This window comes from Scyliorhinus torazame, chromosome 17 (genome assembly GCF_047496885.1).
Source record: "Scyliorhinus torazame isolate Kashiwa2021f chromosome 17, sScyTor2.1, whole genome shotgun sequence".
Lineage (NCBI taxonomy): Eukaryota > Metazoa > Chordata > Chondrichthyes > Carcharhiniformes > Scyliorhinidae > Scyliorhinus > Scyliorhinus torazame.
The window spans coordinates 165,912,943-165,936,329 of record NC_092723.1 but is presented as its reverse complement, the minus strand read 5'-3'; the positions used below and the strand labels follow the sequence as shown (position 1 = coordinate 165,936,329).

Genomic DNA, 23,387 nt, shown 5'->3' with positions numbered 1-23,387 from the left:
ATGTACATGAACCCCCAGGTCTCCCTGGCTCTGGATACTCCATAGAACTGTGTCTTTAAGTATATTACCTCTACCTATCCCTTCTGCCAAAGTGAACAATTTACAATTCCCTATATGAAATCTCATAAGGATCCTTACTTTTGATGCAATAGGAATCCGATTATTGATCTAACAGAATTAAGATTATGATCCTGGTTATTGAAGAAATGGGCTTTCTACAAAACTATGAACACCTACTTTTTTTCAGGTTGTTTTTTTCAGCAATCGGATATCAGTGAGCCCTCCATTAGGCCTTGTCCATGAAAAAAAAACATTAAGAGTTGAAGGAGCCTCACAGTTGTCAGAAATCACCCCACGTTTCCTGACAGCCTCGGAGTTCCTGACCCCTAAATCTAATTTTACAATCCCACTGGAGATTGCGACCCATCAATTGGGAAGCACACAAGCCTCCGCATATGTGGAGTATATTTTCCTTATGAACACCTCTCAGCAGCCACTTGCAAGTTGGAGACATACAGCCCAGTTTTAAAATATGTTTAGAAGAAATCAAATATTCTCAAAATTTCTAAATTTTTTGGCTATGATGTTAAACCAAGGCCGAAGTTGCCTTCTCAGTTGGATGCTAAAGGTTCAATTTTGAAGAAGTGGAGGTAAGTGGGAAGCATTGGAGCCCTCAGGTGTCTCTCTGCACATGCCATTTGAGAGGCCAGAGGACAAAGACTGAATGGTTCACAATTGCATTACTCTTTCTTTTTTTAAACTATTTTGTTTCTAATTAAGGGGCAATTTTAGCGTGGCCAATCCACCAACCCTTCACATCTTTGGGTTGTGGGAGCGAGACCCACGCAGACACGGGAAGAATGTGCAAACTCCACATGGACAGTGTGGATTGAACCCGGGCCCTCGGCACCATGAGGCAGCAGTGCTAACCACTGTGCCACCGTGCCGCTCCAGCATTAGTGTTTTCTTGATTAACGAATGTGAAGACTCTGCTAACTTCTGCTTCTCACTACAATACATTTTCAATAACACAACTTTATCTCAATATTTAATTCCTCAAAAAATTAATGAAAGCACCAAAAAATAGAGTGGGAAGACAACCTTTATTGCTCCCAGTTTGTATTCTTCTTCAGTGTCCTTGTATATTACCACCACGTAATCATTCCCTATGTGCCGTTTCTTGTTGCAGCAGGCTTTGTCCGATTCTCTATTTGGCATTAGGGTAGCGATGTGAAAAATTGCTTTAATAACATTGGAGGGAAAAAAAAGGTCAGTCGCCACAGAGCAGACACGAGTAGAGAAAATCAGGCTTTACGAATGCATGAGGGTAATGTTTAGGCGACAGTGTAAAACAGGCCATATACATTTCTCTCGCTGAAGTCCATCTGGAATAAAGATGAAAGTCCTATAATCACGAGTGTCGGAGAAACCCATCTGGTTCACTAATGTCTTTCAGGGGAGGAAATCTGCCGTCCTTACTTGGTGTGGATTACGTGTCACTCTAAACGTGCAACCGGATTGATTCTTAACTGCCCAACGAGCCATTCAATTCAAGGGCAGTTAGGGATGGGCAATAAATGCTGGCCTTGCTGGGGAGGTATGCACTGGGCAGCTGAATCAAAGTCACCCAATTCTCCAAAATCTAAATGACAGTTCACCCTGTCCAACTACATCTTCAATCTGAAATTTTCAGACTTGTTCTGCATCCATTTAAGTATCTTACTATTGCATAGTAATAGGGCAGCATAGTAATAGGTGGCGCAGTGGGTTAGCCCTGCAGCCTCACGGCGCCGAGGTCCCAGTTCGATCCCGGCTGTGGGTCACTGTCCGTGTGGAGTTTGCACATTCTCCCCGTGTTTGCGTGGGTTTCGCCCCCACAACCCAAAGATGTGCAGGCTAGGTGGATTGGCCACGCTAGATTGTCCGTTAATTGGAAAAAATGAATTGAGTACACTAAAAAAAAATTTTTTTTAACTATTGCATAGTAATAAGATTTATGTTTTTTTTTAAATCATTTCACGACTTTGAGTCAAACATATTTGGTGAAATCGGCAGTAAAAGAAATTGTGGGCGAATCTGAGACGCATAAAAGCATTTTGAGAATACTTACAATGGCCATCACAAAACAGAACATTAAACTGAGCTGGATGTCATCTCCCACACTGGCTCAAACATCTGTAGACGAGGAGAGCATGCTCTTCGTCAGTGTTGTGCGTCAGCAATGGGTGTGGGAGCAGTTGGCGGCAGGCTGGGAGGTGTTGGTGGGAATGGTGGTGGGGGGGGGGGGGCAAAGGATGAGGAAAGAGATGAGCTGGTTCCTTCACTAAAGAGGAAATCTCACTTATCTGTCATACCAGCGTTAGCAAACGCAGTTCAGTCAGGCTGAGAAGGGGCAGAAAACTATCAGCTTTAACCTTAAAAATGATGCAGTTTATAGTGTTCAACTGGCACATATCATTTGAATGGGTGAATACAATCAACTATGCATGCTTTACTGAAATCTTTTAGGTTCAAAAATTCAGAAATCCACTTCATGCAATAGAGAATATTGGATCTGGAAAAATCTACTGCTTTGTCTCGATGTATGAGCTCTTTCATAAATATTATTCCTATTATAGATTGAAAGTCAACAGGGTTACGATCCCCAGATGTCAGTGTTATCGGGTGCTAGATACCATTATCAGTCGCAGTTCAGCTGGTAGCACACTCCCCGGGTCAGAAAGTTGTGTTCAAGTCCCACCCCTGGCCTGGACGCGTGCAATCGTCTAGGCCAGGCTGTCACTCCTGTACAGTACTGATAAGAGTGCTCCGCTGTCTGTTGTCTCTCAGGTGAGATAGCAAGGCTCCAATTTCTTCAATGCAGAGCAGGGAGTTAACCCCCCGTCCCGACTACAATGCCCTAGCCAATATTTATCCCATAATCAATATCAAAGGCAGATTAACAGGTCGTTATCAATCACATTGCTGTTTGCGGGAGCGTGCTGTGTCTAAATTAGCTGCTGCATTTCCTAAATTACAAAAGTGGCCGCACTTAAAACTTCCTTTTTGATATAAACCCAGAATTGGTAACTACAAACGTGGTCAAATAGGTAGGTTTAAGGAATGTCTTAAAAGAGAAGACAGCATTAGAGAAATGGGGAGCTTTAGAGAGAGGCATTTCCAGAGCTTAGTGCCCCGACAATGGAGGGATGAAAATCGGAAATGCACAAAAAAAAATTGGAGACATCCTTGCGGATTGAAGGGCTTGGGGGAGACTTGAGCATTGCTTCCTTCATCCTTCCTTTGCCTGGGTCAAATTTGGAACATCAATGTGGTGTCCTCGTCTAAGTGCCATGCTGAGTGGCACAGGCGACCATGTACTGATATACTTAACTGGGGAAAAGGAAAGCACCAGGTGTTTTCAGACACCCTTTCTACCATCTGACCCAGTGCAGCAATCTATATTCACTTACCTTGCATGATGTCGTCATGCCAACAGTAGGTAAACTGCCCGTCATCACCGTACGTGTCCAGGCCACCGAGGAAAATCTGCTCTGGGTTACAGTCTTGGAGATAGATCAATTTACCAAGGCCCGTCAGGAATTGTGCGTACCTGGATGAGCCATACGCATTGGACAGAATCTCAACTTCATTATTAGTCTGAAGCATAAGACAGTAAAACCCAAATTAAGCCAAAGGTTTACTCAATGAGCTGATATTTTGCACACATTGGAGGTAAAACTAGCACAAGACACTTGCATGCTGGTTTCTATAGTCTAATCTTATTGACAATATTATGAAACAGATGTGTTAAATTACCAATGAAACTATGCACTTGTCCTAACAGATTATTTGTACAGTTTATTTGGCAACCGCTTCATTTAGGACAGATACTAACCGTAACTTTATAGCTACCTTTGACAATAAATGTAAAACAAAATCACACTGAAAAGGTGTTGGGCAGGTGTGGGGACCAGGACGCAGTTTGGGTGAGGATGGAATCTGATTCATGGAGGGGGTCAGGGCTGCGGGCGATGGCAACAGCCCCGCTTCCGTTCTCTCCAGGGAAGTTTACATGTTGCCCGGGTGGTGGTTGCAACGTTAACAAATGGCGGCAATTCAGACAGCATTTTAAATTATGTTGTATGTTGAATCTGACGCCGATCTGTGATAACCGTACGTTTGAGCCGGCAAGATTGGACGCCAGGTTGAGAGGCTGGGTGGACAATGGGATGGAAGGTTTGGGAGACTTGTTTCTGGAGGAGCGGTTTGCGAGTCCAGAGGAGTTATCCGAGAAGTTTGGGCTTTCACAGTAGGAGAACTTTAGATATCTGCAGGTGAGGGACTTTGTGAGAAGGTCTTCCTGTCGTTTCCAGTAGTGCCACCAGTCTCATTGTTAGAGAAGGTTCTGTCTCTGGCGGGGATGGAGGAGTGAAGCACCTCGGGAATTTATGGGAGGATAATGGCGGAGGATACTGCATCCCCAGTGGGGACTAAGGCCAAGTGGGAGGAGGAGTTGGGGTTGGAATTAAATGTGGGGGTGTGGTATGAGGCCTTGCGTAGGGTGAACGCTACTTCGTTGTGCGCAAGACTGGGGCTAGTCCAGTTGAAGGGGTATACAGGGCTCACTTAACTAGGGCTGGGATGAGTCAGTTGTGTGAGGCGATGGAAGATAATTGTGAGCATTGTGGGAGGGGCCCAGCAAATTGTGCGCATATATTCTAGGCAAGTCCTGAGCTGCTGAGATTTTGGGTCTCCTTCTTCAGTGCCATGTCGCCGATTGTACAGATGGAACTGGAGCCCAGTCCCCTGGTGGCCATTTTTGGGTGTCAGACCTGACGGAGCGGCAGACGGGAGTGGCTGTCTTAGCCTTCACCTCGCTGATCGCTCACAGGCAGGTGCTGTTGGAGGTCAGCTTCTCCACATCAGTATGGTGGGGGACCGTATGGAGCTTTTGCATCTTGAGAAAATTAAGTATATATTAAAGGGCGTGATTGAGGGTTTTTTTTTTCAACAAAAGATGGCATATTTTCATTCTGTTTTTTAAAGAGCTAGTCACCTTCAGCTGTTGGGTTTTTGTTTGACGGTGCGTTTTGATTTATTGTTCTGTATTCATTAAAAAATGTTTAAGAAAAATATTCATTGAAAAAGAAATCACACTGAAAATCATGCTACAATTGAAAGAAAAGTTCAACGAATGGCACAGATTTTATGGTTTTTGGCGATGTTGGAGTGATCGCCACTGACTGTGAGGATCACTGCGCTCCTCTTTGCATCCTTCAGGCAAAGTTTTCCAATCCCAGCTAGCAACACAGCCATCGTGAGGGGTACCAGTGAAGAGGAGCAGCACAGTGAATATGTCTCCCTTTTTATGATATCATTGCTGTATTCAGGTAAGTGTTTAAAGATTTCAAAAAGCTCCACTGAACGGGGGGCCGGGGTGAGTGAACGATGGGGTGGGTGAGCGAACGAGGAGTGGCTGACTGAACGAGGGGGGGGCGGGGGTTGAACGAACGAGGGGGGGGGGGGTTCAACGAACGAGGGGGCGTTGAACGAACGAGGGGGGGGTAAACGAACAAAGGGGGGGGGGGTGAGTGGGTCGGATGTCGGTAGGTGGGCAGGTGGAGGGGTTGGGTTGTGCTGTTAATCACCGAGTTACACCAGACATTAAATGGTGTAACCATCACGTGGGTATTCAGAGCAGACTTGCCCAAGTGACTGACATCGTAAAAGGCCATGGTGTGGAGATGCCGGCGTTGGACTGGGGTGAGCACAGTACGAAGTCTTACAACACCAGGTTAAAGTCCAACAGGTTTGTTTCGATGTCACTAGCTTTCGGAGCGCTGCTCCTTCCTCAGGTGAATGAAGAGGTATGTTCCAGAAACACATATACAGACAAATTCAAAGATGCCAAACAATGCTTGGAATGCGACCATTAGCAGGTGATTAAATCTTTACAGATCCAGAGATGGGGTAACCCCAGGTTAAAGAGGTGTGAATTACATCAAGCCAGGACAGTTGGTAGGATTTCGCAGGCCAGATGGTGGGGGATGAATGTAATGTGACATGAATCCCAGGTCCCGGTTGAGGCCGCACTCATGTGTGCGGAACTTGGCTATAAGTTTCTGCTCGGCGATTCTGCGTTGTCGCGGGTCCTGAAGGCCGCCTTGGAGAACGCTTACCCGGAGATCAGAGGCTGAATGCCCTTGACTGCTGAAGTGTTCTCCAACTGGAAGGGAACATTCCTGCCTGGTGATTGTTGCGCGATGTCCGTTCATTCGTTGTCGCAGCGTCTGCATGGTCTCGCCAACGTACCACGCTTCGGGACATCCTTTCCTGCAGCGTATGAGGTAGACAACGTTGGCCGAGTCGCACGAGTACGTACCGCGTACCTGGTGGGTGGTGTTCTCACGTGTAATAGTGGTATCCATGTCAATGATCAGGCACGTCTTGCAGAGATTGCCATGGCAGGGTTGTGTGGTGTCGTGGTCACTGTTCTGAAGACTGGGTAGTTTGCTGCAAACAATGGTTCGTTTGAGGTTGCGCGGTTGTTTGAAGGCAAGTAGTGGGGGTGTGGGGATGACCTTGGCAAGATGTTCATCGTCATCAATGACGTGTTGAAGGCTTTGAAGAAGATGACGTAGTTTCTCCGCTCCGGGGAAGTACTGGACGACGAAGGGTATTCTGTCGGTTGTGTCCCATGTTTGTCTTCTGAGGAGGTCGGTGCGGTTTTTGGCTGTGGCGCGTTGGAACTGTCGATCGATGAGTCGAGTGCCATATCCCGTTCGTACGAGGGCATCTTTCAACGTCTGTAGATGTCTGTTACGCTCCTCCTCGTCTGAGCAGATCATGTGTATACGGAGCGCTTGTCCATAGGGGATGGCTTCTTTAATGTGTTTAGGGTGGAAGCTGGAGAAGTGGAGCATCATGAGGTTATCCGTGGGTTTGCGGTAAAGCAAAGTGCTGAGGTGACCATCCTTGATGGAGACGAGTGTGTCCAAGAATGCAACTGATTTTGGAGAGTAGTCCATGGTGAGTCTGATGGTTGGATGGAACTTAATGTCATCGTGTAGTCGTTTCAGTGATCTTCGCCGTGGGTCCAAAGGAAAAAAATGTCATCGATGTATCTGGTGTATAACGTTGGTTGAAGGTCCTGTGCGGTGAGTAGGTCCTGTTCAAACTTGTGCATGAAGATGTTGGCGTATTGGGGTGCGAATTTGGTCCCCATGGCTGTTCCGTGCGTCTGGATGAAGAACCTATTGTCGAAGGTGAAGACGTTGTGATCCAGAATGAAGCGGATGAGTTGCAGAATTGCATCTGGAGATTGGCTGTTGTCGGTGTTGAGTACTGAGGCTGTTGCAGCAATGCCGTCGTCATGGGGGATGCTGGTGTAGAGTGCCGAGACGTCCATTGTGACGAGGAATGTTCCTGGTTCAACTGGTCCATGGGTGCTGAGTTTCTGTAGGAAGTCCGTCGTGTTGCGACAGAAGCTGGGCGTACCTTGTACAATGGGTTTCAAGATGCCCTCGATGTAGCCAGAGAGGTTCTCACACAAGGTCCCATTGCCTGAAACGATAGGGCGGCCTGGTGTGTTGGCCTTATGTATTTTTGGGAGGCAGTAGAGATCTCCAATGCGGGGAGTACGTGGGATGAGAGCACGTAGGGTGCTCTGAAGATCTGGATCCAAGATCTTGATCAGTCTGTTAAGTTGGCGGATGTGTTCCTTGGTCGGATCTGCGGGTAACTGTCTGTAGTGTTCTTGGTTGTTCAGTTGTCGGTGTACTTCTTTGCAGTAGTCCGTTCTGTTCAGTACGACAGTGGCCCCTCCTTTGTCTGCTGGTTTGATGACGATGCTGCGGTTGGTCACCTGCTAATGGTCGCATTCCAAGCATTGTTTGGCATCTTTGAATTTGTCTATACATGAGTTTCTGGAACATACCTCTTCATTCACCTGAGGAAGGAGCAGCGCTCCGAAAGCTAGTGACATCGAAACAAACCTGTTGGACTTTAACCTGGTGTTGTAAGACTTCGTATCGTAAAAGGCATCCGAGAGGGGGCTAGGGCACCGCGGATTAGCCCATCGGAAAATTAACCTTTCTGGGTAATTACAGCGCTGATGCCGCATCAGGATCTCCGATGGGTCTCAACGTGCAACAGTCCAACATTCACTGTTGTTTACATAAGATATGGTCCCTTGTCTTTGTTTTCATATAGTCACATTCATTGCTAATATAGCTTCAAGTTTCAATGTGGTCATATTCACAACTGATAAAGCTTCAAGTTCAATATAGATGTTGGGAAAAGACTCCAGAATGTAGGAAGCCGGTGGAGGGAAACTGACTGATTTAAAGGAAAATAGAAAATGATGGAAATACTTTGCCACTCAGACGGTATTTGAAGACAGAAACAGAGTTCATGGGCGCGATCTACCGGTTGCTTCTCGCCAGAATCGGGACACGGCCAGTGGATCCAGGGAGAGGCCTCTTCTGGGATTTAACCGGCTCGCCTTGTGAGAGTTATTGGGCCGGATCCAGATCAGACTAAATTTGCATATTGAAGTGTTGCAGTAACTAACCCCCTCGCCTTGGAGTCCTGAGCGAATGGTTAGTACTGGCTTCCGCCAATGTGGACCAGGCACTTGGGGGGGGGGGGGGGGGGAGGAGAGAAATTGGGGGTTCCTGGGTGGCTGGGCTCTGGGCAGGGTGGTAACCTAGCACCCCTAAGGCCACCTGGGCACCCTGGCACTGCCATGCCAGCATTTCCATGGTGCCCAGATGGCACTGCCAGGTACACTGCCAGGTTGGAAGTGCCAAGGTAACTGGGTGGCATTTTGTCCGTGCTGAAGATCGGGCCGGGGGATGGAGTTGGGGGGAGGGGGGGCTCGCTGATCTCCTTATTGAGGCAATGGAGAGGTCTGGGAGTCGGGTTAGAGGGGGTCTTGAGCTTGGGGTGCCGCACTGGTTAGCGGAGCTCCTCAGTGCAGGAAATGGCCAAGTGCTGCCTCGGCGGGATTCCCCACTGAGGCCCCAAATTAAAAAAAAATCCTGAAATCCCGTTAAATAGCATCGTCTTTCTTAGCGCTGCCAACAACAGTTAAACACGCTCGACTCAATTTTCGAGTCCATAGGACTCTACCCTATGATTCTTTAGCTCTGTAGGAAGGTCATAAGAGCTCAAAACATTAACTCTCTTTCTCTCTCCACAGAGGCTGCCTGGCCTGCTGAATTTATCCTGCAATTGCTGACTTTCAGATTTCCAGCATCCGCAGTATTTTGCTTTGACACATCTGTGATGTTAAATGTTGTGGAGATGAAGACCATTGGTCTATAGTAGCAGCTCACAGAATTGGAACAGACCCTTACCTGTTCGTCCCCAACGTACACAACGCCAATCTTGTGCGTGTCATAAGGTGGCATCTGGTCAAGGACTTTAATGGCTCGTTCGGTGATCTAAAATGTCAACAAAACTGCTCAGGATAAACCTGTAGCTCTCAGAACTTGCCACATTCATCTACAGCAAACAGGAGTCTGCAACACATGGATGGTAAATATACTGCCACTTGATTTTCTTGAAACAAAGCGGTCCTGCCATATTTAGCTCACAGGGCAGTGTTGTTTGAACATCTCACCATCCCTTCATCGTCACCACCAAGTCAAGATGGTGGAATTTTCTACCCAACACCGTAGTGGCCATGGGAAAAGGACTCACCACTCCCCTCTCAGGCAAGCAGCATGGGCTACAAATGCCTTAGCCAGCATGGTCTGCATCCTATTAATAAGTAAAATCCTACTGCATAGAAGGCCTACGTGCCTGTGGCGTCTCTTTCGAAGAGGTTCTCAAACAGTCCGATGCTCGGTCTTGTACCCTGCACCTGCTTCCTTTTTGTTCAAATTCCTATCCATTCCTTCTGAAAGTTATTATTGAAGCTCTTTCCATGAACCTTCCAAAAATATAACGCTCACCAGAACGCTCCGTTTAAAGAAAGATTCTTCTTCTCCCCCCCACCCCCGCCACCCTTTCAGAAAAGGTTGAATGTCCTACATCTGTGCTCATCAGGTCCCAATTTCTCTCGCCTCGCCATATAATCGAAGTTCCACTTTCCCTGGGGCGCTGCCATGTACGATAACCCAAACCAATCTTTTTAGGCCATTTCTTTGCAAGTGACAGAAGGCACATGCATCAAGTTTCCTGCATATCGCCAGCCACTTCCCAAATGTAAATTCACACAGAGTTGCGTACTTGTCACCGACAGCAAGTCTTATTTTTAAAACGAGCAACGTGCTTTGCTTGGCAACTCGAAGTTTTAACTTGACTCACCTCAGTTTTGGGTTCCAAGAGGGGCTTGTTGGACTCACTCCCGAAGAATGGTGAATGGTACAACTGCAGGAAAACGAAACTGCAGAAGAAACAAAAACACAGAGAAACATAGAACATATCATAAGAGGCGGACACTCGGTCTTTCATTTCAATGCTAGCTGAAAGAGTTGTTCAGCCTAATACCACTCTCCATCTTGGTATGCAACCTTTCAGGTTACAGCACTTCAAGTGCAGATCCTAGTATTGTTTAAATGTGATGGGGACTTCTGCCCCATCACCATTTTAGACACCGAGTCCCAGAACCATTTCCACCCTCTAGGAGAAAAAGCATTTCCTCAACTCCTCTCTAATCATTTTGCCAATTTCTTTAAATCTATACCCCTTGGTGTCGACCTCTCTGCTGAGGTAAATAGGTCCTTCCTATCCATTCCACCTGGCTCTTTCATAATTTTATACAACTCAATCAAAGCTCCCCTCAGCCTTTTCTGCTCCAAAGAAAACAACCCTAGCTTTTCAATAATCCTCTTTTCTTTCTACCTAGTGTGATCAAGTGAGGGGTAGACAATGATTTCAAAAATACAGGCAAGTGTGGGAAAAGGTACAGGAACTACCAAAAGCTATGGTTTGTTTTAATGGCAAGAGCACTGTATAGCAGTGTGCTGAGGTTTGGGGAGAACAGAAGAGTACACAAAGCCAAAACAAGGAGACATTGAGACAGGTGTCCAAAAGCCTGTCAATGAAGGTCAGTACGCACAGGGGCGAACGGGACACAGTGCAGTTAGCAGACAGACAACAAAACTTTGGATGAGTTTCAGATTTATGGAAGACGATAGGGAGGCCAGAGGAGCACTGCAACAGCTTTGTCTGTAGGGACAAAAGCACGGATGAGGGCCATAGCAGCAGACACCAGTGATACTTAGAGGTGGAAGTAAGCAGGAAGTCTTTGTGATGAAGAGGACAAGAGGGAAGCTCAGCTGAGGGTGAAATAAGACGTTAAGGTTAACAAGTCTTAGTGCCCAGGGAGTCATATGGGAACAGTGGTGAGGGAACAAAATTAGTGGTGGGGGGCAAAGCCATTGACTTTGGACTTCTAAATGTTTATTTGGAGCTAATTGTATTTCATCAGGACTGGATGTCACATTACCAGAGCCAGCGGAGGGGTTGAGAGAGCTGGTGATAGATGGTTGTCATTAGCATGCATGAGAAACCTAGTATTGTGTCTGTGAATAATATTACAGAGGTGATAAATAGGAGTTGGGCCAACAATAGGTCCTCATTCTCCACTGCTGCCCACTAACGTCAGAGATACTTGCTGATGTTGGCCACAGGTTCACAGATATTCATTAACAGTCACTAAACGATTTGCTTTCATCAATTTCTTTTACATGGATTACAATGATTCAATTAATCAAAAGCCAAATATCAAAATGATCCCATGAGAACCCTACCTCTTGTACCCCATGGACTGTTCTGGCCTCTTGCGTGCGTGATAAATGGGACAGTTTGCCAGTGTATATAATTGCCACTCATTTTATGCCCAATAGAATTTCTTCCCTATCCCCACGCCACCTCCTATTATCCTGGCTGATATTTATTTTTAAATCTATTTCAGCAGGACAGGTCACTGGTCATTATCACATTACCATTTGTTGGATCTTACTGTGCATAAATCGAATACTACACCGCCTGCCTTATAACAGTGGCTTCATTGGTTATAAAGTGCTTTGCGACTTCCTGAAGTCGAGAGGTGCTGAATAAATGCCTTCATTTTCCCCCACAGCAAAAGAAACAAGACCAAACATACCTTGGTCTTATCCCACTGATCTTCTCTGCATTTGAAGCTGCTGATCTGTTTTGAATACCATCCCGCTGTGACCTTCTTCCCCTCCTTGAGGGGGCAGAATCAGAGATGGTGTGGCCTCTGGGCCTGTAACGGTTTGGTGACTGGGGAGGTTCCTTCTTTTCTGTCAGCAGCAGAGTGTCCGGTTTGTTATTCGCGTTACTGTCACTGGTTTCCAATTTGCCATTTGAAGAGCATTCCTCTTCAATGCTTTTGGTCCGACTTCTGGGCTTCCCTTCCGCCACAGGTTTCCCAACGAGCCCTTCTTTCCCGTTGACCTCTGTCGCTTCTTGCAGGTTTTGAAGCTCCGGGGAGGAGCTGGATTGATGTTGTTGGTACCTATGTGGACCACGACTTGGGGCTGCTCCCCCTCCCCCTTAAGGATCCCGAAAACACGATCCGAGACATCATGCACCCTGGCACCTGGGAGGCAACATACCAACCGCGAGTCTCTCTCATTCCCACAGAATCTCCTATCTATCCCCCTAACATGGAGTCTCCAATGACTAATGCTCTACTCTTCTCCCCCCTTCCCTTCTGAGCAACAGGGACAGACTCTGTGCCAGAGACCTGCACCCCATGGCTTACCCCTGGTAAGTCCCCCCCCCCCCAACAGTATCCAAAGCGGTATACTTGTTACTAAGGGGAACGACCACAGGGGATCCCTGTACTGACTGCTTCCTCCCAGACCCTCTCACCGTCACCCATCTATCTACATTCTTGAAGCTTCTATCTATGACCACCTCTGCCTCTCGAATGATCCGAAGTTCATCCAGCTCCAGCTCCAGTTCCCTAACGCGGTTTCTGAGGAGCTGGAGATGGGTGCACTTCCCACAGATGAAATCAGCAGGGACACTGTCGGCGTCCCTCACCTCATTCTGCAGGAACATTGCACTACCTTCCCTGCCATCCCCTCTAGATAAAAAAAGAAAAAGATCTTACCTGTTATTCACTCCCCTTCTCAGCAAGCACTCACTCAGCAACCTCTGCGCCCTGCACAATAACACCTGAGGGAAAATAAAAGAAAAACTACTTACCAGTCACCAGCCAATCCCTTACCTGCAGGCTGTGGCGTCACGGTTCAACTTGTTTCTACTTCTACCTGACCTCGAGCCTTCCTCTTGATCTTTACAGCGGTTGTTTATTTTTGGTTAGAGGAGGGGGTAGGGAGGGAAACACTGAAGAAGTGTTTCGGGTTTAAGTGTCACTTGACAACAGCTCCTCTACAAACCACCTTCAAGCTAGGGTGACCACAACGGAGGCTTGCAAATTTCCCTTGCAACAGCCAATCAGCAGCTCCGCTCTACTGCCCTCTGCTGGATGCTTGTCTTCACTCGAACAGCTCGGGTCTCTAGCTCAGGTACACCTTCAAGTTAGGGTGACCACAACGGAGGTATGCAAATTTCCCTTGCAACAGCCAATCAGCAGACCCACTCTACGGCCCTCTGACTCAATGCAACTATTTGTCAGCACATCACAGCATAGACATGCAGCCCACATCTCCTGTGGGATCTTGTTGGTAAACAGATATTTCTGAGACTATGAAGGGACACAAAATAGCACTGTATAATCTTTTCAGGGCTGCCTGTTACTTACCAACCTGCAGCCAAAAGGCTCTCACATCACCATCAGCAATGCGACCGGCACCCCGTCAAACGCGCCAGCGCAAATAGCGCCGATTCTCTGCTCCTCGGAGAATCACCTGCCGGCATCAGACCGGTGCCGTGGGAAAAAGTGGAGCGAACGCCGATTCTCCCATACGGCGCAGCATGGGAGAATCGCGCCCCAGGTTTGGCTACAGACCAGATTGCTGGAACTTGAAATTAGAGGCAGGCATGGGGACTTTGTTCCAATAGAATTTCAGAAAGTGTATTTGCATAAAAAGTGGATATTACCATTTCAATTTTTGAGATCACACAATGCACGAAAAATCATGTACTGAACTAGGAGTTTATCCAGGGGATTCACAAAAAATTGGCAAGGGAAAGACATCTAACAAATAATTTTCTGTTTAATGACCAGTAGGCCCCAATATGACAAATATCGGAATGAAGAAAGTCTGCAGAAAGTTGCAGCATAAGGCGATTTGGGGGTCCTCGTCTATAAATCTAAAAAAAGCTATCATGAAAGTTCAGCAGGTAATAAGGAAAGGAAATTGGATATTGGCCTTTTTTCCAAAGGGAATGGTGTATAAAAATAGGGGAGTCTTGCTAAAACTATACCAGGCACTGGTTAGACCACGCCTGGAATAGTGGGAAGTTTGGTCCCCCTTCTCCAAGATATATTGGCATTGGAGTCAATCCAGAGAAGGTTCACTAGGTTGATTCGGGGATTTTCTTATGAGGTTGGGCCTGTACTCATTGGAGTTTAGAAGAATGAGAGGCGACATTATTGAGGCATATAGGATTCTCGGGGGGATAAAAGATGGGAGGTTGTAACCCTTTTTTGGGAAGTCTATGACCAGAGAAAATAATCTGAGTAAGGGGTTTCCCATTTAAGGCAGAGCTGAGGAGGAATTTCTTCTCTTGAGAGGGTAGCAAATCTGTGGAATTCTTAATCCCTCAATTTGTAAAGGCTGGGTCATTAAGTATGTTCTAGGCTGTGATTAATCAGTAAGTGGATCAAAGATTATGGGAATAAAGCAGGAAAGTGGAGTTGAGGATTATCACATCAGATCAGTCATGGTCTCATTGAATGACAGAGCAGAATCGATAATGGCCTCCTTCTGCTCCCGAGTCTTATGGGTGCAAGGGCTAAAATGCATACTAGAGTTAAAAAAAGAATAAATCATGCTAAGTATTTAATCCACATTTTATGACACAGTAAAGAAACTTTTACAATATATACAGATTCAATATGAAACTAAGTCCATCAATGCTCTGTTTAGTCTGTAGATACAATGTGATTTCCTCCTGTTAGGTTTTCATCTGCTGCTGTTTATCGGCTGCATTACTGTCAAGGAGATCTTTGAATCCCAGTTTCTCCAGTGGCTCCTTTGTCATCAGCTGCCTGTAGAACAGGAGAATTATTAAACGCATGCAGTGTTGGATGACCAGTGCTGAAGACATGTGCACCCATTATTTCTTCTGGGCAAAGGCACTCTTAAGACAAAGTAATGACTTAAATGTCAGCTTTGACACTCTTGCCTCTTGAGCCAGCAGATTGTGGTTTCAAGGCCCACTCCAGACACTTGAGATAAAGACGTTGACACGCCAAATGTAATTGGGGGAGGTTACAGAATGAATTTCAAAGATTCACAGCCCTTTTGAGTGAAGACATTTCTCTACAACTCGGTCCGAATGGTTGAGCCTTTCTTCTGAGACTGTGACCCTGTGTTCCAGATTCATCAGCCAGGCACACAGCCTCTTAGGGGGGTTCAATGTATTTACATGAAATGATCTTTTGAATGATGAAGGCTGGAGGAACTATACAAGAACTAGGAGGAGTAGGCCATCTGGCCCTTCGAGCCTGCTCCGCCATTCAATGGCTGATCTTTTGTGGGCACAGTATGAAGTCTTACAACACCAGGTTAAAGTCCAACAGGTTTGTTTCGATGTCACTAGCTTTCGGAGCGCTGCTCCTTCCTCAGATGAATGAAGAGGTCTGTTCCAGAAACACATATATAGACAAATTCAAAGATGCCAAACAATGCTTGGAATGTGACCATTAGCAGGTGATTAAATCTTTACAGATCCAGAGATGGGGTAACCCCAGGTTAAAGAGGTGTGAATTGTCTCAAGCCAGGACAGTTGGTAGGATTTCGCAGGCCAGATGGTGGGGGATGAATGTAATGTGACATGAATCCCAGGTCCCGGTTGAGGCCAAGACAGTGACTCTTTTGTGGAGTCAGCTCCACTTTCCCGCCCGAACACCATAACCCTTTATTCCTTTATTGTTCAAAAAAACCTATCTATCTTGATCTTGAAAACATTTAATGAAGGAGCCTCAACTGTTTTACTGGGCAAGGAATTCCATAGATTCACAACCCTTTGGGTGAAGAAGTTCCTCCTAAACTCAGTACTAAATCTACTTCCCCTTATTTTGAGGCTATGCCCCCTAGTTCTGCTTTCATCGGTCAGTGGAAACAACCTCCCCACATCTATCCTATCCACTTCATAATTTTATATATTTATATAAGATTCCCCCCCCCCGCATCCTTCTAAATTCCAATGAATACAGTCTCAGTCCACTCAACCGCTCCTCGTAATCCAACCCCCTCAACTCTGGGATTAACATAGTGAATTTCCTCTGCATACCCTCCTGCGCCAATACGTCCTTTCTCAGGTAAGGAGACCAAAACTGAAAATAATACTCCAGGTGTTACCTCACTAACACCTTATATAGTTGCAGCATAACCTCCCTAGTCTTAAACTCCATCCCTCTAGCAATGAAGGTCAAAATTACATTCACCTTCTTAATCACCTGTTGCACCTGGAAACCAACTTTTTGCGACTCATAGAATCATAGAATTTACAGTGCAGGACGCCATTCGGCCCATCGTGTCTGCACCAGCTCTTTGAAAGAGCACCCTACCTAAGCCCACACCTTCACCCTATCCCCATAACCCAGTTACCCCACCCAACACCAAGGGCAATTTTGGACACCAAAGGCAATTTAGCATGGCCAATCCACCTAACCTACACATCTTTGGACTGTGGGAGGAAACTGGAGCACCCGGAGGAAACCCACGCACACACTGGGAGAACGTGGAGACTCTGCACAGACAGTGACCCAAGCCGGGAATCGAACCTGGGACCCTGGAGCTGTGAAGCAATTGTGCTAACCACCATGCTACCGTGCTACACTAGGACACCCAGGGCCCTCTGCACAGCAGCATGTTTACCCCTGCCTCTACTGATGATGCCCTAAGGGTTGGAGGAATGCAAAAAGTTGCACGGATAGGAAGGGGATGAAGAAACAAGGCCTAGAATTATAAAATAAGTAATTAATTATTTCATGATTCTGCTTCAGAATTCCAAAGCACATTCAATGTTCGAGGGAATGGGAGGGGGGGGGGGGGAAGAGAAACTATGTAAAAAATGTGTGCAATAGAAATGATTAGAAAAGATTTGTTATTCAGTATACAATTTTAAATTAACAATTAATTATAAAGAATTTGGTTGTAAAGTTGACATTTCCAACGTTTCCTCATTTTGGCACTGTACCTTTCCATTCTGCACTCTAGGTATTCCTTTGATTGCTCTCTGCACAGAGAATTATCAAACTTACTCTCTCGGAGACACTTCATAAATTTCTCCTTGAATTTTCTACATTCACCTGCCAGAATAGTGAAAAAGTGACCGTGTTAAACAACGTGAGGCTTCTTTCATTTTTCATAACACCAATGCAGTGATGCACCCTCAGAGGAGTAGCAGCAGTGGAACCACTGGCACCACACAGCTCACAATATTCCCTCCTCCCATAACCCTGTGAGGTAGCACGTTATCCAAATCCTCCGTAGGGAGGAAGACCATCCCCCCACCCCACAACAGAAGATTCCAAACCAAGTTCGGGGTGGTCAGGAGGAGGGGGCGAGAGGGGGTCAGGAAGAGGGGGTCAGGATGAGGGGGTGAGAGGAGAGTCAGGAGGAGGGGGTGAGGGGGGGTCAGGAGGAGGGGGTGAGGGGGAGTCAAGAGGACGGGGTGAGGGGGGTCAGGAGGAGGGGGTGAGGGGGGATAGGAGGAGGGGGTGAGGGGGGTGAGGAGGAGGGGGTGGGGGGGTCAGGAGGAGGGGGTGAGGAGGAGGGGGTGGGGGGGTCAGGAGGAGGGGGGTGAGGAGGAGGGGGTGAGGGGGGTCAGGAGGAGGAGGGGGTGAGGGGGGGTCAGGAGGAGGGGGTGAGGAGGGGTCAGGAGGAGGGGTGAGGGGGTCAGGAGGAGGGGGTGAGGGTGGTCAGGAGGAGGGGGTCAGGAGGGGGAGTCAGGAGGAGGGGGTCAGGAGGGGGTGAGGGGGATCAGGAGGGGGTGAGGGGGCCAGGTGGAGGGGGTGAGGGGGATCAGGAGGAGGGGGTCAGAAGGAAGTGTGGTCAGGAGGAGGGGGTGAGGGGGTCAGGAGGAGGGGGTGAGGGGGTCAGGAGGAGGGGGTGGGGGGGTCAGGAGGAGGGGGTGAGGGGGGTCAGGAGGAGGGGGTCAGGAGGAAGTGTGGTCAGGAGGAGGGGGTGAAGTGTGGTCAGGAGGAGGGGGTGAGGAGGAGGGGGTGAGGGGGGGGTCAGGAGGAGGGGGTGAGGGGGGGTCAGGAGGAGGGGGTGAGGGGGGTCAGGAGGAGGGGGTGAGGGGGGGTCAGGAGGAGGGGGTGAGGGGGGGTCAGGAGGAGGGGGTGAGGGGGGGTCAGGAGGAGGGGGTGAGGGGGGGTCAGGAGGAGGGGGTGAGGGGGGGTCAGGAGGAGGGGGTGAGGGGGGGTCAGGAGGAGGGGGTGAGGGGGGGTCAGGAGGAGGGGGTGAGGGGGGGTCAGGAGGAGGGGGTGAGGGGGGGTCAGGAGGAGGGGGGGTCAGGAGGAGGGGGTGAGGGGGGGTCAGGAGGAGGGGGTGATGGGGGGGGTCAGGAGGAGGGGGTGAGGGGGGGGTCAGGAGGAGGGGGTGAGGGGGGGTCAGGAGGAGGGGGTGATGGGGGGGGGTCAGGAGGAGGGGGTGAGGGGGGGGTCAGGAGGAGGGGTGAGCGGGGTTCAGGCGGAGGGGGTGAGGGGGGTCAGGAGGAGGGGGTGAGGGGTAGGTTAGGGAGGGAGGGGGGAGGACCGCTCCCACTGTTGAGTGTGTGACCCCCGCCCACCGAGGTGATCCAGCGGGAAAGATCCTTTGTCGGGCGGCCGCGGGCTGAAGCTCTTGGAGCTGAAATTCATCGCCGTGGACATCCTGCCGCCGGCCCGCTGACGTCACTGCGTCAGGCCCGTCGACGTCAATGCGTCAGGCCAGGTTAATCGAGAACCCGGCGTGTCGCTTAGTGACTCGAGGGCAGAGAAACCGATCGCCCTACTGGAAGGAGGCAGATTGGTTGTGAGCTCCTGCCACCCTCCATGGCAACCACTCCTGCCACTCTCCCTGGCAACCACTCCTGCCACCCTCCCTGGCAACCATTCCTGCCACCCTCCCTGGCAACCACTCCTGCCACCCTCCATGGCAACCACTCCTGCCACTCTCCCTGGCAACCACTCCTGCCACCCTCCCTGGCAACCATTCCTGCCACCCTCCCTGGCAACCACTCCTGCCGCCCTCCATGGCAACCACTCCTGCCACCCTCCATGGCAACCACTCCTGCCGCCCTCCATGGCAACCATTCCTGCCACCCTCCCTGGCAACCACTCCTGCCGCCCACCATGGCAACCACTCCTGCCACCCTCCATGGCAACCACTCCTGCCGCCCTCCATGGCAACCACTCCTGCCACCCTCCATGGCAACCACTCCTGCCACCCTCCATGGCAACCACTCCTGCCGCCCTCCATGGCAAGCATTCCTGCCGCCCTCCATGGTAACCACTCCTGCCGCCCTCCATGGTAACCACTCCTGCCACACAGAATCAGCAACAAAAACTGACCTTTATCCAGTGAAACAGCAGCTGGGGAAGGATTCTCTCCCAAATGCATCCTTTGTTTTATACGTTTGCAGCTGCCCATTTGACCTGGTTACACTGACCTAAACATTCCCATCAATGTGAGTGAGTTCTCCCAGTGAGCCAGAGAAGACACAGCCAGAGTGATACAGAACCAAGAGTGAGTTTGGGAATTTGAATCTAGGTGGGAATTGAATTAAATCAGTAAGGCAGCTCCTTTTAAATTTCAGGAGTTTAAATTAATTTAAATTAAGCTAGAATTGTGCAGTGTAGGTTAATAAGGGCTGCCCCACCCACTCATATAACTGGTTGGCAGTTAAGTGTCAGTCACTTAAATCTACCTTGATCTAAAAGCAGGTGGGGGAGGGGAGTCAAGTCAGGACAGTTTAAAAAGAGCAACTTGTAAACTCACTCCCAGTGAGCCAGAGAAGACAGCCAGGAGTGAGACAGCAAAGAGTGAGTTTGGGAATTTGAATCTCGGTGGGAATTCGAAGCTGCGTGGGGAGAAAGTGCTTTTTATCCCTGGTAAGTGACTGGTAAGTAGTGTTTCTGTTTTTCTGTTTCTTTTCATTGGTATATTTATTTTTTTCTTCGTTGGTTATTTATTTATTTAATTTTGGGGGGGAAATTGTAATTGTTGAAGTTAACCGAAGGTTTAAGACATGGCAGGAGATCTCAGACCCGTGTCATGCTCCTCGTGTGCGATGTGGAAGCTCAGGGACACGTCCACTGTCCCTGGCTCCTTCACGTGCAAGACGTGTGTCCAGTTGCAGCTCCTGTTAGACCGCTTGACGGCTCTGGAGCAACGGATGGACTCTCTTTGGAGCATCCGCGATGCTGAGGACGTCGTGGATAGCACGTTTAGCGAGTTGGTCACACCACAGGTGAAAGGTACTGAGGGAGATAGTAAATGGGTGACCAAAAGACAGAGCAAGAGTAGGAAGGCAGTGCAGGTGTCCTCTGCGGTCATCTCCCTGCAAAGCAGATATACCGCTTTGGATACTGTTGAGGGAGATGGCTCACCAGGGGAAGGCAGCAGCAGCCAGGTTCATTGCACCGTGGCTGGCTCTGCTGTGCAGCTGGGCAGGAAGAAGAATGGCAGGGCTATAGTGATAGGGGACTCAATTGTAAGAGGAATAGACAGGCGGTTCTGCGGACGCAATCGAGACTCCAGGATGGTTTGTTGCCTCCCTGGTGCAAGGGTCAAGGATGTTTCGGAGCGGCTGCAGGACATTCGGGGGGGGGGGGGGGGGCTGAACAGCCAGCTGTCGTGATGCACATAGGCACCAACGATATAGGTAAAAAATGGGACAAGGTCCGACAAGCTGAATTTAGGGAGTTAGGAGTTAAACAAAAAAGTAGGACCTCAAAGGTAGTAATCTCAGGAATGCTACCAGTGCCAGGAGCTAGTCAGAGTAGGAATGTCAGGATAGAGAGGATGAATGCGTGGCTCGAGAGATGGTGCAAGAGGGAGGCATTCTCATTCCTGGGACATTGGAACCGGTTCTGGGGGAGGTAGGACCAGTACAAACCGGATGGTCTGCACCTGGGCAGGACTGGAACCAATGTCCTAGGGGGTGTGTTTGCTAGAGCTGTTGGGGAGAATTTAAACTAATGCGGCAGGGGGTTGGGAACCGATGCAGGACGTTGGAAGGTAGTAAAACAGGGACAGAAACAAATGGCAGTAAGGGGGAAAGTGTAAGGCAGAAAAGCCATAGTCAAAAATGAAAAAGGGCGACAGTACAAAGTACAGTGACTGAGGGGAGCTCAGTGAATAGGACCAGGAATACTAAAAGGAATAAAACGGGAAGTGCAAACATTAATGGTAAGCGATGCGGCAGGTTGTTACATGAAGATATGGGTTCAACGACAAGGAAAATTAGGAGAAAGGTTAAGAGGAAATATAACTTAGGAGAGGTTACTGATCGAGGTGTTAAGATTCAGAACAGAGGTAAAAAAGCCAACATAAGTGTACTTTACCTGAATGCTCGTAGTATTCGGAATAAGGTAAATGAGTTGATGGCGCAAATCATCGTGAATGACTATGATTTAGTGGCCATTACTGAAACATGGTTAAAGGATGGTCACGACTGGGAGTTAAATATCCAAGGGTCTCAAACTATTCGGAAGGACAGAGTGGATGGTAAGGGAGGTGGTGTAGCTCTGTTATTTAAGGATGACATCCGGGCAACAGTCAGGGATGACATTGGTGCTATGGAGGATAAGGTTGAATCCATTTGGGTGGAAATCAGGAATAGTAAGGCGAAAAAGTCACTGATAGGAGTAGTCTATAGGCCACCAAATAGTAACATTATGGTGGGGCAGGCAAGAAACAAAGAAATAACTGATGCATGTAGAAATGGTACAGCAGTTATCATGGGGGATTTTAACCTACATGTCGATTGGTTTAACCAGGTCGGTCAAGGCAGCCTTGAGGAGGAATTTATAGAATGTATCCGCGATAATGTCCTAGAACAGTATGTAATGGAACCTACGAGGGAACAAGCGGTCCTAGATCTGGTCCTGTGTAATGAGACAGGATTGATTCAGGATCTCATAGTTAGGGATCCTCTCGGAAGGAGCGATCACAATATGATGGAATTTAAAATACAGATGGAGGGTGAGAAGGTAAAATCAAGCACTAATGTTTTGTGCTTAAACAAAGGAGATTACAATGGGATGAGAGAAGAACTAGCTAAGGTAGACTGGGAGCAAAGACTTTATGGTGAAACAGTTGAGGAACAGTGGAGAATCTTCCAAGTGATTTTGCACAGTGCTCAGCAAAGGTTTATACCAACAAAAAGGAAGGACGGTAAAAAGAGGGAAAATCGACCGTGGCTAGAAAGCTACTAAAAAAGCTATAAAGAAGAATAAGATAGATTATGAGAGTAAACTTGCTCGGAATTCAAAAACAGATAGTAAAAGTTTCTACATATATATAAAACAAAAAAGAGTAGCTAAGGTAAATATTGGTCCTTTAGAGGATGAGAAGGGAGATTTAATAATGGAAGATGAGGAAATGGCTGAGGAACTGAACAGGTTTTTTGGGTCGGTCTTCACAGTGGAAGACACAAATAACATGCCAGTGACTGATGGAAATGAGGCTATGACAGGTGAGGACCTTGAGAGGATTGTTATCACCAAGGAGGTAGTGATGGGCAAGCTAATGGGGCTAAAGGTAAACAAGTCTCCTGGACCTGATGGAATGCATCCCAGAGTGCTAAAAGAGATGGCTAGGGAAATTGCAAATGCACTAGTGATAATTTACCAAAATTCACTAGACTCTGGGGTGGTCCCGGCGGATTGGAAATTAGCAAACGTGACACCACTGTTTAAAAAAGGAGGTAGGCAGAAAGCGGGTAATTATAGGCCAGTGAGCTTAACTTCGGTAGGAGGGAAAATGCTGGAATCTATCATCAAGGAAGAAATAGCAAGGCATCTGGATGGAAATTGTCCCATTGGGCAGACGCAGCATGGGTTCATAAAGGGTAGGTCGTGCCTAACTAATTTAGTGGAATTTTTTGAGGACATTACCAGTGCGGTAGATAATGGGGAGCCAATGGATGTGGTATATCTGGATTTCCAAAAAGTCTTTGACAAGGTGCCACACAAAAGGTTGCTGCATAAGATAAAGATGCATGGCATTAAGGGGAAAGTAGTAGCATGGATAGAGGATTGGTTAATTAATAGAAAGTAAATAGTGGGGATTAAT

At 48.0% G+C, this 23,387-nt stretch overlaps 2 protein-coding genes across 2 annotated transcripts; both read right to left on the bottom strand.

Annotated features, from left to right (window-relative positions):
- Positions 1-1,056: 1,056 nt before the first annotated feature.
- On the bottom strand, positions 1,057-13,848 carry LOC140393483 (tuberin-like). The gene is made up of 6 exons (XM_072479810.1): positions 13,839-13,848; positions 12,101-12,512; positions 10,297-10,375; positions 9,342-9,428; positions 3,453-3,639; positions 1,057-1,241 (listed from the first exon to the last, which is right to left on the bottom strand). Exons 1-6 carry the CDS (start codon positions 13,846-13,848, stop codon positions 1,057-1,059), a joined length of 960 nt encoding a protein of 319 aa, XP_072335911.1.
- A 1,081-nt stretch (positions 13,849-14,929) lies between these two features.
- Positions 14,930-19,048, bottom strand: cox19 (cytochrome c oxidase assembly factor COX19). The gene is made up of 3 exons (XM_072481571.1): positions 18,898-19,048; positions 17,302-17,413; positions 14,930-15,145 (listed from the first exon to the last, which is right to left on the bottom strand). Exons 1-3 carry the CDS (start codon positions 18,977-18,979, stop codon positions 15,052-15,054), a joined length of 288 nt encoding a protein of 95 aa, XP_072337672.1. The 5' UTR covers positions 18,980-19,048; the 3' UTR covers positions 14,930-15,051.
- Positions 19,049-23,387: the final 4,339 nt, after the last annotated feature.